Here is a 13958-nt window from a genome sequence, read left to right as displayed (position 1 = left end):
ATCCCCTCATCACGGATCGCTCCCGGAGGGAAACGGACCGCCGTATCCAGCGGGAGGGGGTCCGATCGGACCCCCCACCCGCTGGAAGGCAGGCACGTACATGTACATGCTTGTGCCTGCCTGTGCCATTGTGATGACGTACAATGGCAATACGGCGGTCCTTAAGTGGTTAATATACATTTTTTTAAATTATATATATATACATATATACATACATACACATACACACACACACACACACACACACACACACATATATATATATATATATATATATATACACACACACACACATACATACACACATACATACATACATACACATATATATATATACATATATATATATACATATATATATACATATATATATATACATATATATATATATATATATATATATATATATATATATATATATATATATATATATATATATATATACAGATAGTGCAGCGTACAATCTGACATTAATTGATGCACGGGGAAGGGGGTGGTGACTGACTGACACTAATACAGTATTCAAAGCCAATATTTTATCCTGTCACTGTACTGACACTGGCTGGGAAGGGGTTAACATCTAGGAGGATCAAGGGTTAAATATGTCCCCAACAATGTGTAATGTGTGCATTATGTGCGGATTTTTACTAAAGATGTTTGTTTCCTATCCCTGAAGATAAGATTGTGAAAACAGGGCTCGGGGCTGTGATTGGACACAGTCGATCAGCAGGTCCCGGCCATGAATCATTGGACCTGCTGCTAGGCTCCTAATGTGTACAATCACAGCAGTTGTCATGTGGGGGGGTATTGCATGCACCCCTCAACCCTGGAGTAGCAGTGTATTGCTTTGCCTGTACGGGCCACCCGTGCACAGTACATTGCAGGCTGTCAAGTGTTTAACCTTAACAAAAAAGCTGCCTATGCAGGTCAGGGGTGCCTGTAGATGAAAAACTGTGGCTAAACCAAATTTAAGTAGTGCCCTTGCTATAAGTGTAAGCCATTTATGTGCAGTCAGGGAAAAAAGTATTTGGTCCCCTGCTGAGTTTGCCCACTGAAAGAAATCATCAGTATAGAATTTTAATGGTAGGTTTATTTTAACAGTGAGACAGAACAAAAATATACAGAAAATGCATTTAAAAAAGTTATAAGTTGATTTGCATTTTAACGAGTGAAATAAGTATTTGACCTCTTCGCAAAACATGACTTAATACTTGGTGGCAAAGCCCCCGACAATCAGATCAGATGTGTCTTGTAGTTGGCCACCAGATTTGTACACATCTCAGGAAGGATTTTGGCCCACTCCTCTATGCAGATCCTCTCCAAGATATTAGGTTTTGAGGCTGCTTGGTAACTCGACCCTTCAGCTCCCTCCACATATTTTCTATGGGATCAAGGTCTGGAGACTGGGTAGGCCACTCCAGGAATTTAATGTGCTTCTTCTTGAGAGACTTCTTTGTTGCCTTGGCCGTGTGTTTTGGGTCATTGTCATGCTGGAATACCCATCCACGACCCATTTCCAATGGCCTGGCTGAGGGAAGGAGGTTCTCACCCAAGATTTGATGCAACATGGCCCTATCCATCGTCCCTTTAATGCTGTGAAGTTGTCCTGTCCCTTTAAGAGAAAAACGCCCTCAAAAGCATAATGTTTCCACCTCCATGTTTAAAAGGTGGGGATGGCATTCTTGGCATCATAGTCAGCATTCCTCCTCTTCTAAACAAAGAGCTTGATTTTGGTCTCATCTGACCACAACCCAGTTCTCCTCTCAATCATTCAGATGTTCATTAAAAAAACTTCAGACAGGCCTGTACATGTGCTTTCTTGAGGATTTCAGTCCTTCGCAGCATATTCTCATCCATATTGTGGTGTTACCAATTGTTTTCTTGGTGACTATGGTCCCAGGTGCCTTAAAGATCATTGACGAGATTCTCCTGTGTAGTTCTGGGCTGATCCCTTACCGTTCTCATAATCATTGAAACTCCACGAGGTGAGATCTTGTTGTGTTTCTTCCATTTGTGAATAATTGCACCAAGTGTTCTCAACCTCTCACCAAGCTGCTTGGCGATAGTCTTGTAGCCCATTCCAGCCTTGGGTAGGTCAATAATCTTGTCCCTGACATTCTTGGTCAGCTCTTTGGTCTTGGCCATGATGGAGATATTGGAATCGGATTGCTTCTGTGGACAAGTGTCTTTTATACAGAGTGCTTTTAGTCTCTGCTAGTTACCTGTATATAAATCAACTCGGAGCCAGTAATCTTGATGACTGATAGAGGCTCAAATACTTATTTCACGCATCAAAGTTCAAATCAATGTATAACTTTTTTGAAATGCGTTTTTCTGGATATTATGTTGTAATTCTGGTCTCACTGTTAAAATAAACCTACCATTAAAATTATAGATTGATCTTTTTTTTGTCAGTGGGCAAATGTACAAAATCAGCAGGGGGATCAAATACTTTTTTCCCCCCCTCACTAACTCCTGAAGCATGGTCAACAAACTCTCCAAGATTACATCACACCATCCTGCCTTGTTGCTAGAACATTACGAAGACACTCCCAGCCCATTCAAACACCTTTGCATGTACGCTGTCCAGTCACAGTAGAAATCCTGCAATGAAAAAGATGGTGGACCACTCATGTGTAGGGGTTGGGGAGCTTGCTCCTGTGATGGTGGGGGTGAATAATAACAGCTGGGAGAGTCTTGACAATGTCCTAGCAACAGGGCAGGCTAAAATGATGCTGGCAGGCTGATGCATAAGTGCTTTTGATCTCTAACATATGAGACCCTACAAATCTGGTAAGCAGTTTGTGTTACTATACCTCATATCAGAATGTCAGAATGAAGATTTGATGCTTATTTGGCATTCAGAGAATACATGGGACTCTTCATTTATGATTTAATATATTTTTAGATATCTTTATATGGACTTCTCATTTATGTCAAAAATATTTTTACATATTTTTTAATTTTTATATTGAAAGATTGATTTTTTTTTAAAAACATTTTTTAATTATATGCACCAAAAATTTTGTATCGTTTTGTATGCACAGATTTACACATTTTCACATAGGTGTGTATTTGCACGCTCTCTCTCTCTCTTATTCCAGTTATCTCAAGCTTTTAGTATTTAAACTATCAGAGCTGCTGCACACAGTCACATCAATTATCTTGGTTAGCGCAAATATCCTCCCGTTTTTTTAAAATGCCATCTCTAGGAATTTTTTGGGCCAAGCTTTGTGAGGTTTGAAAATGGCCTACACCTATAGCAAGAACATTTTTTAACTTCAATTAAAGCGGGGCTCCACTGCCTCCGATTTTTATTTTTTTTTGTGACATTTATAAACAAATTAGTTTTGAAATTTGTTACTTACATATCCCGTTTTTTGAAGTTTTCCCATTACTTTTTTAGAATCCAAGAACATTTGAAAAAAATCATCTACATCATTGTCATCTTGCCTGTGGGCATGTCAAGCCCACAGGCATTCTCTTCCTGGATTCAGTGATGCCCATTCTATCTAAGATCTCGCGCATGCGCAGTAATATTTACATAGGAGCGCCCTCTCAGCGTGACTGTCGTAATGACGTCACTTGAGAGTTCTAAATAGCGTGATAACTCGCGCCAGGCCGCCGCACAGACTCCTGGGAACAAGAAAAAAGGATCCCAGGAGACAGTGTGGCACAAAGGAAGTGTCGTAATAGCTGCACCAACCCCGCCCATAGCCGCAATCCCCCGAACCCAGAAATGGCAAAGATCTGCAGAAAAAAAAAGGTACATATAAAAAATGTCAGATTTATATATAATCGATAAAATTAATATTAGGGAACTATTGATTAAAAATCGGGTGGAGCTCCGCTTTAAATGTGCAGTTTTCATCTACAGACACTTCTTTAACTGCATAGGCAGTTTTTTAGTAAAGGTGAATCAGCCCTTTAAAAGGTCCCTAATGTAGGACTGATCCTACAATTTTGCATTTAACCAACAGGTTTATCCATGATTAATGTTCGATCAAACCTTTTCTCTCTTGATTGAGTATTGTATACGTTGCACCCAATCCTTGAATTTGGTCACCTTCATGCAAGTCTGGTTGCTGAATAATTCATCCTATGCCCCAAAGACTGCACAAATCTAAAAGATAAAGACCAGCTGCAAGCTGGTAAATGTATTCATTTGAAAAAAGGTGTTCACCTAGGAACCCCTCTTGACTCTTTTCACTCAATATGGGTGCAATTGCGGAGGTCTCTACAATTAAAAAGGACAAGTTCACAATTCGTAACATGTAACAGATACAGCAACCCCCACGATGGGACAGCGATCTTTTCCCCGCACTCACTGTCACAATCTAGGCCGTTCATTGATGCTTCCTCTCAGCGTGTAACTGCCTGCTGGTACGATGCATGGGCAGACAGGCAGACACGACAGTCTACAAGAGCCCTGCAATTACACCTGCGATCTAATGATCAAGGGTGAAATGCTTTGTATGCTACTAGTAAAAAATAATAAATGCACATTTTTCTCACCTGTGAAAAGATGTGAATGTATTATTTTTTTTTTTTTTTTTTTTTTTACAAAGGTGAACTTATCCTTCAAGCTCAACCCTGCAGGTGAAATGCGTCAAAAGAGGAGATGATCCCAGGTACGGACTGTTTATGTTGTCATCTGGATGAATAAAGTTACCAGTGTTTGAATTTTCTTTAGAGTGCAGCAGGTTTTTTTCCTTTGACTCTTCCATCTTGAAGGTAGTAACCACCTCAAACTGCATTTAATCATTTTAAATAGAAACGAGAGCCCATCATGTTTAAAATGTTAACAAATTCAAAAAGGAGAAATCAATTTTATATCCTTATAAAACATATTTCTACTTTTTTTTATAGTGCTACTGTAAATGCTTAGCATTTAAATCAGTATTTGTGGTGCACTTAACTTGTGTCAACTAGAGAAATGTCATAACAAAAAAAAAAAAAAAAAAAAAAAAATCAACTTTACAGCAAGGAGTATTTTTTACATTTCTGATTTTTAAAAAGCTCAGTGAAAACTTAAGACAAAATTGGAGACGGCCAAGGCTTACAAAAAAATATAAAAATCATTAAAGTACATATTCTCAAACAGCAAGGGACAAAGTATAATGGGGTTTGCTAAATCAATTGATCTGTATACACATATTCTAAAATTGTTGTACTGCTAACCCACATCAGATTGCCCTTAAACCTCCTTACCTTAGAAAGAGCAGCAACTCTCTGTGCCAACTCCGCCTCCACCTCGGGCAAGGTTTCTGCTTTCCGTATCGTCTGTTGCAGTTTCTGTTCAGCCAGCTCGAGCCGCTCCTGGATCTGCCGATTCTTTTCTTCACTCTGAGAAAATAATCATGCTTTAGCGTGGGTATTGTAAAAGTTGTACCAATCCCTAAATGCTAGCACTCAGGAAATAAATATATTGATGAAGTCACTCAATTGTATCAATCTCCTGCATGATTTCATGTGCTGCCATACATGTCAGTGTTACAGTAGTTTCATTAACACTTAAGAGTAACTTCACTTTTGTTCAGAAAAAAAAACATTCCCCCCTTGTGTGATCTTAGTATACTGCAGGGATTTTAACAAACTTTGTTGCAGATTCCTACCTTATGTTATTCTGAAGGAAAAGCTGTTTGTGTCCATGTGGAAAGTAAATCTAATGGGAGTAATTTTATAAGTATCATCGGGAGGATGCCCAAAATCTGACTGGCATCTTAGTGCAGACTTCTGGGAAAATTAGTAAACCAATTACACAAGCAGAAAAATAACATTTCTGGGAGGGGCTCCATGTGGCATCTTCGAACAGAATGTCTCCTGGTTGCCATATTGCATTTTACAGAAAATTACAGCGGCTGCAGACAGCAAAGGAAAGGTCTTTTTTTAATCACATTCATGAGGGAATGGGAGTCTCCACACACCACTAGCTTAACAGGTGGAGAGGAATGTGAATGGTCTCAGCCTTGAACACCTCCTAAACCACGCCCCAATTATGCATTTTGCCCCACCCAAGAGGGGCTTAGTCAGTCTATGCCCCCCCCCCCCCCCATTTCCTGCCCAATCACAAAAGGCCTGTATTAAATGAACACATTCACAAAATAAGAAGGCTTCTGTGAATGGGCAGCAGGGAGTGGTGGGGGTAATAGCTGTTCTAGATGTCTCTCTTCTCTCAGATCCCCAGAGTGCCTCTCCAGCAGAGCAATAAACCTGTCAAATGTAAATAATAGAGATAAACCCAGAAGATGTCACACAGCCTTTTAACAGAGTGTCTGAATTCCTAGAACAGCCTTTCTCAACCTTGTCAACACAAAGGAACCCTTCAAATAGTTCTCCGGTCTCGGAGAACCCCTGCTAAATCTACAACTCATGATACATTAGTGTGATGGTCAGTGGGAGGAATGATCCTTGCACTTGTGGTCATTGAGAAGAATTACCTCCTTACAGATCGCTAAAAAGATCAATGGTGTCAGTGGGAACTTATCTGAGAGGCAGAAATTGCCCAATGCTGAAGGAACCCCTAGCAACCTCCACAGAACCCTGGTTGAGAATCACTGTCCTAGAATTTATGTTTTTTAGTCTAACCCTCCAACCCAACTGTGGAAAAGAAAAAAGGGAATGCTAAAAGCTATCAGAACTTAGAGCAGACCTATACGTAAAAGGAGCAGCATGGTCTCCCTGGCTTCTTCTGGGGGGCCAGCCTTTTGGCCATGTTGATTGGCTGGTGTGGGATGACATCACTCCCATGCACACATAGGAGTGCTGTCATCCCAGGATATAGGCTCTGTGCCAGAATGTAGACAGCACACGCGTCTCTCTTCTGCAATAAAGAGCCTGTCTGCTCTGGTCTTCATTTCGCTTTAACTTTAAAAAAAAAAAAAAAAAAAACACCTTTCCATTACCTTTTACTCTACACAGCCAGCAGGCATAAATTGTAAATGTGTGCTTTTAACAATGGCAGCATTCTGTACACTAAGCATGCAGAATACCCACAGAAACATTTTCCACCTTATTTGATAGCTTTTTCCAGCAGTGTTTCCTCTTATTACAACGTTAGAGCTGATCATGTGACTGTGGCAGACACACTTTCCCACTCTATATACAGTACGAGTTCATATAAAAAGATTTTCTTTTATGCTGACTAGCTGGCAAGTTTTCTGGATAACTCCTTGTACTGGATTGACAATAGGTCTGCAATGAAGAATCTTCAGTAAGAGTGAAAGCATTTTAGCAATGTATAACAATTACAGAGGATTGCAATTTGCTCAATAAAAGCAGATTGTTCAGTTAATGTGAGTGACCAAAGTTCAGATTATCCAAATCTCCCTTTTTAGCAGTCCCCAAATGTCCTGAAGCAGCATTTTTCCCCACAAAAATGTAAGAATTTTCAGCAGCCAGTGATACAATGCTAGCAACCTGATACAAAACATTTGATTTCCAGGTCAGGAGGAACAGATGCGCCAAGCTGAATGTGTAGAATCAATCTTCTAGAGTAAACCAAGAGAACTCCAAGTTGTCCCATTTCATAAGGCAGGCCCATACATTATGCAATTTCCTTTCCTGCAACCACAGGTAAACAAAAATTGCTCAATTCCCCCCCCATCGACACAGTTAGTGTGGATTAGGGAATCTCTCCTACTGCGTATTCTGATAGTGGTAGTAGGTTTGCCAGCTGTCAGAATACAATGATTACTGTTGGCGGTTACAGCCTCCGGCAGTGATAGAACAAATAAAATACTGACAGGCTGGTTGTACTGAAGTCAACTGATAGATTGACTTCAGCAGAAACAGCCTGCCTATAGTCAGAAATTTGGCTGGTTCCTGCTGAACTGGAATCGAAATACGGTCTGTCTATGGCCGGCTTAAGTTACCAGGCTAAAACTAAGCTCAAGATTGGGGGGAGCAATGCTTTTTGGGCTTTTTGCTCAGTGTCCATTCCACTAGAGGCTATAACAAGAGATCCATTTTGGCATCCAGGAATAGTTACTACGACTTGCTGAAGTTCAACCCAAGCATCAGAATTTGGAAGATAGGGGATTTAAGGGACTTTGAGAGTGGCACGGTTGTTGGAGCCAGGCAGGCTGCTCTGAGTAGTTCAAAAACTGCTGATCTACTGGGATTTTATGCACAAACATCTATCGGGTTTACAGAGAATTGTCAGTGAACGGCAGTTGCGTGGAGGAAAATGCCTTGTTGATGTCAGAGGAGAATGGGCAGACTGGTTTGAGATGATAGATAGGCAACAGTAACTAAAATAACCACTCGTTATATCCAAGGTATGGAGACTACCATCTCTGAATGCACAACGCTTCAAAACTTAAAGCAGATGAGCTACAGCAGAAGACCACATCGGATGCCACTCCTGTCAGCTAACAGGAAACTGAGGCTACAACTCACAAAAAGACTCAGTTAGACTTACCGGTGACGGTATTTCTAAGAGCCTTTCAGGACAACCCCGGAGAGAGTAGCTCCACCTTGCAATCAGGAAACACATGCCCACTTTAAAAACACCTCCTCCTCCTCCATGGCTTCAGTTATTGTGGCCTTCCGACGCTGGAAAACAAAGCACAGAAAGCACAACACCATGGTAGAACTTAATACATTTACTAAGCATAACCTAGGGAGGGAAGTAACGGTTGTCCTGAAAGGCTCTTAGAAATACCGTCACCGGTAAGTCTAACTGAGTCTTTCTCAAATCGCCTTTCAGGACAACCCCGGAGAGGATAACCGAGAAACTTACCCTAGGGCGGGACTACTGCCTGCAGTACCTTCCTGCCGAAGGCCTGATCTGCTGCAGACAGTAGATCTAACCGGTAATGCCGGAGAAATGTCGAATAACTGGACCAAGTGGCAGCCTTGCAGATTTGTTCAGGCGTGGCACCGGCCCTTTCAGCCCAGGAAACTGCCGTGGATCTAGTAGAGTGGGCAGCAATACCTGAGGGAGGTATTTCTCCTTTTGCTTTATAGGCTTCTGTTATAGCCAACTTAAGCCACCTACCCAGCGTACTTTTAGAAGCTTTCTCCCCCTTGCGTGATCCAGAAAATATCACAAAGAGGGCGTTTGATTTTCTAAATTCTTTAGTAACTTTCAGAAACTGTAAAAGACATCTTCTCACATCCAATGTGTGAAAAACTTCCTCTCCTGCATTTGCTGGGCTTGCAGAGAATGTAGGTAACACTATTTCCTGTGATCGATGGAAAGTTGAGGATACTTTCGGTAGGAATGCTGGATCCGTCCTCAGTACCACCCTGTCCTGATAAATTCTAAGGAAGGGTTCTGTAATAGCTAGAGCTTGGAGCTCGCTGACTCTCCTGGCCGAGGTGATGGCCACCAAAAAGATTGTTTTTAAAACCACCTTCTGTAAAGAAGCTTCTTGTAAGGGTTCAAACGGTGCTCCCGAGAGACCCTGTAAAACTGTAGACAAATCCCAACTGGGAAAGTCTTTAAGGGCTACTGGTCTATTTCGAGCAAGAGCCCTAAAAAATCTAGAAATTAAAGTTTCTTTAGATAAAGTCTTTTCAAAGAAAACTGATAAGGCAGCCACCTGAGTCTTCAGGGTACTGGCTGCGAGACCCTTCTCCATTCCTTCATGGAGAAACTCCAAGACGGACACCGTGCTCTTGACCTTGAGTTCTCTAGAACTGCACCAGGAGTTGAACTTTTTCCAGACCTTCATGTAAATTGCCTGTGTAACTGCCTTCCTACTGGACAGCAGGGTCTTTACTACTTTATCTGAGAGACCTTTAGCCTTTAACAGGTCCTCCTCAGAAACCAGGCGGTTAGCTGCAGGAGTTCCACTTCTGGATGACTTACTGTCCCCTGGGATAACAGATCTTTTCTGAGTGGTAACCTCCATGGGGGCTTCGAGGCTAGGTTTCGAAGACCCGCAAACCAGGGTCTTTTTGGCCAAAAAGGAGTGACTAGTATTAAGTCTGTCCTTTCTTCCCTGAATTTCCTCAGTACTAGTGGAATTAGAGGAAAGGGGGGAAAGGCATAGCACAGCTGGTAATGCCAGGGGTGAGCGAATGCATCCAACCCTATTGCTGCATCTCCTCGGTGAAGAGAAAAGAATCTGTCCACCTTTGAGTTCTGCTGACTGGCAAAAAGGTCTACCTGAGGAACCCCCCAGGCCTCGGAGATCATCAGGAACACTTCCTGATTCAGACTCCATTCTGCCTCTAGCAATTTGCGCCTGCTTAGGAGGTCCGCAAACAAATTCTGAGAGCCCTTCAGATGCACTGCCGATAGTGAGGCTGTGTTCTGTTCTGCCCAGGCTAACAACAGATTGGCCAGCTCCATCAAGCTCCTGCTTCTGGTTCCCCCTTGCTTCATAATGTAGGTAACCGCTGTTGTGTTGTCTGACAACACCTGAACATGGTGGCCTCTCAAACTCTGCTGAAATGCCACTAAACCCAGAAAGATCGCCTTCAACTCCCTCCAGTTGGATGATCTTTGAGCTTCCTGTTTGGACCAGACCCCCTGAGATGTCTGACCATCCAGATGGGCTCCCCAGCCCCAGGCACTTGCGTCTGTAGTAAGGCGCTTGTCCACAGGAAAGGTCCACACCAGGCCCCTTGAGAGGTTTGCCTGGTCTCTCCACCACCAAAGAGCCCTTTTCGTCTTTGACGAAATTTTTAGCTGTTTTTCCAAAGGATCCTGATGGGACCAGCTTGACAGAACCTCCCTCTGAAGGGGTCTGGAATGGAACCTGGCCCACTGAACAGCTGGGATTGCTGCCGTAAGCAGGCCCAGAACTGCCATAGCCATCCTGACTGAGACTGTCTGGTTGCTCTGTATCCGCTGTACAGCTAGCTGTAACTTTTCCTGTTTTTCCAACGGCAGGAAAACTTTCTGGAGAATCGAATTTAATGTATACCCCAGAAATTTCATTTCCTGTGAGGGGGTCAGGATTGACTTCTCTAGGTTTAGAAGCCACCCCAGGCCCTCGAGGTGAGACTGGGCCCTCTGGAGATTGACTAGGACCTGCTCCCTGGAGTCTGCAAAAAACAAAAGGTCGTCCAGATAAGGAACAACTGGAATCCCCTTCAATTTCAGGGGTTCCAAAGCCTCTGCCATATTCTTCGTAAAGACCCTGGGAGAGGACGAGAGTCCGAACGGCAGAGCCCTGAATTGGAGGTGCCATACCGAACTCCCTACCTTCAATGCCAGGCGCAGGAACTGCTGCGATGCCTGATGAATTGGTATATGAAGGTAGGCATCCCTTAGGTCCAGGGATGCCATGAAGCATTCTGGGGTCAACAGCTTTGTGATGGAGAAAATTGTATCCATCCTGAAATGTTTGTACCGAATGAACCTGTTCAGGAATTTCAGATTCAGGATTAGACGGTACTTCCCTGAGGGTTTTTTCACCAGAAAAATATGTGAATAAAAACCCCCGCCCTGCTGGCTTACTGGGACTTGAATCAGAACCTCTTGCTGTATCAGCTCCTGTAACAACAGCTTCATTGCAGAGGCCTTCTCCTGATCCCTTGGCAATGTTGTCACATAAAACCTGCTCGGGGGTGGTTCTGAAAACTCCAACCTGTACCCCTGATCGACAACGCTCTTCACGAACAGATTTGGAGACAGCCTGTCCCATTGTTCGCGAAAAGCTGACAGTCTCCCCCCCACTGGGGAGATATTGTCACTTGTTCTTAGGGGACTGCTCTGGGGGAGATCTAAAGAGGACTCCACCCCTGCCTTTGCCCTTCTGTGAACCCCATCTGCTCTTGTGCTCCTGGTCTTTTTTATGGGACTGCTGAAAAGCACGAAAATTCTTTTTAGCCATCTGCTTTTTCTTAACTGGAAAAGCCTTCTTTTTATCGGCTGTTCTATCCAGCACAGACTCTAAATCAGGACCAAAGAGCAAGTCACCCGAGAAGGGAAGACCACACAGCTTGACCTTAGAGGCAGTGTCCCCAGACCATGTTTTCAGCCAAACTGCTCTCCTGGCTGAATTTACAAGAGCCGAAGACCTAGCGGCCAGTTTAACTGATTCTGCTGATGCATCCGCCATGTATTTGACTGCATTCAGGATCAGTGGAAAGGACTCTAAGAGATCCTTGCGGGGTGTCCCCGCCTCAATATGGCTCTTCAGCTTCTCTACCCAACATTCCAGATTCCTGGCCACCACCGTAGCTGCCATTGCTGGTTTTAGACTGACTGACGCAGCATCCCAAGCTTTTTTAAGGATGGAGTCAGCTTTTTTGTCCATTGGGTCTTTAAGGATCCCCATATCTTCAAAGGCTAGATCCGTTCGTCTGGATACCTGCGAGAAAGCTGCATCGACTCTGGGTTTCTTATTCCAAACCTCTGAGTCCTTATCTTCGAAGGGAAACCTTCTTTTGAGAGCTTTAGAGAAGAAAGGGGCTTTTTCTGGGTCCTTCCACTCCTTTCTCACTGAGTCTGAGAGGACCCTGTGGACAGGAAAAACTCGCCGTTTTGTTTCGTCCAACCCCTGGTACATTTTGTCATGAACTGACAGTTGTACTCTTTCTTCCTGAATTTCTAGAGTAGTGTAGATTGCTTTTAAAATATCATCTACTTCCTCTAGTGATAGCTTGAATTTGGAGCCCCTGCTATCTTCTTCCTCTTCCTCCTCCTCAGAATCCCTGAAGGAGATGAGATTCGTCTCCAGACTCTTCAGTTTCCACCTGTCTGGATGACGACGCCCTGGGGCTGGGCGGTAAGTTCTGAGGCTCGGTCTGTGCGGGAGGGTTTTGTATCAGGATGGACTTGACTGAACTCAAAGAGTTTGTCAGCTCTTTAACCGAAGAAAACAAATCCTTATATTGTTGAGATGTTTCCTCTTCCACCAATTCTCTGATACAATTTCTGCACATTGCCTTCTGCCATGAATCTCTGAGGGGGGTTTTGCAGGAAGGACATTTTCTCTGACCTGGTCTAGCTTTTCCTAGTGATTTTTCCTGAAACGACATACAGGTTTAATTCACTAAAAGCTCTCAACAACCAGTTGCTTAACACCAAGCCAGTGCAGAGACCCACCACCAAACAGACCTACTAGTGAGACCCCAGAACTAGGCTGCAAAAGGTCAGAGCGAAGTCCACCTCTGACCTGCAGCGACAGGCCCCCAAGAGGGGGGAACAAACAAAGACATACCCACAGTAAAGCAGAGGGTGCCAGTGCACCTTACGTACCTGGGCTGGACCGGTGCTGGGGGCGCCTGTCTCCGCCATAGCTGGCTTGCACTCTTCCATCGTTTGAGTGAGGCAGCTATTTTACAAACAGCTCTCATTTTAAATTTTCCCGGCCGCCGCGTCATCAAGGCCGGCCGGAAGCGGAAGCACACGGTCACCTGACCCGCCCCATGACCCCTGCGTTCCAGGCGCTGAACCACGGCGCCACGCCCCCTCAGAGCGCCCGCGCGTCACCGTGAACGACGCCGTCGCCGCCCGGGACCCGGCGCCGAAAACGGAGCCATGCCGCTGACCTGCAGCGGCCTCCGCCAGCAACAGAGCCCTCCCTGCGCTAACAAGCGGACACCGGGCACCCGACGCCGGCACTCCGAGGGTCCTTACTCCCGTGAGATGGCGGGACCAGGAGCTCCAGGAGTCCTCTCCCCGTGGAGATGCTGCTGGGGGTCAAAGAGAAACAACCTGCAACAAAAGGTAAGCCTTACTCCCCTGCAGAGAGTGTAGCTCTCCCTGGTTCAGGCACATGCTTCCTCCAAGGAGGAAACACAATAACTGAAGCCATGGAGGAGGAGGAGGTGTTTTTAAAGTGGGCATGTGTTTCCTGATTGCAAGGTGGAGCTACTCTCTCCGGGGTTGTCCTGAAAGGCGATTTGAGAAATTGGACAATAGAAGATTGGAAAAATGCTTCTGGTCTGATGAGTCTCAAATTCAGCTGTGACATTCAGATGGTGGGGTCAGAATTTGGCATATACATGAAAGAATGGATCCATCCTGCCTTGTATCAATGATTCTGGCGGGT

At 44.1% G+C, this 13958-nt stretch overlaps 1 protein-coding gene across 15 annotated transcripts in view; it reads right to left on the bottom strand.

Moving 5' to 3' along the window:
• Positions 1-13958, bottom strand: part of PPFIA1 (PPFI scaffold protein A1) — a 200309-nt gene that overhangs the window by 96673 nt on the left and 89678 nt on the right. For all 15 annotated transcript variants that reach the window (XM_077462434.1, XM_077462339.1, XM_077462331.1 and 12 more), the window contains exon 9: positions 5212-5346. In XM_077462434.1, coding sequence (XP_077318560.1) covers positions 5212-5346 — 135 coding nt within the window. The remainder of the gene's footprint in view (positions 1-5211; positions 5347-13958) is intronic.

Source organism: Lithobates pipiens, unplaced genomic scaffold, assembly GCF_037356315.1.
Source record: "Lithobates pipiens isolate NorthernLeopardFrog02 unplaced genomic scaffold, aLitPip1_a1.2 Scaffold_10, whole genome shotgun sequence".
NCBI classification, from domain to species: Eukaryota; Metazoa; Chordata; class Amphibia; order Anura; family Ranidae; genus Lithobates; species Lithobates pipiens.
This window is presented reverse-complemented; position numbering and strand designations above follow the sequence as displayed.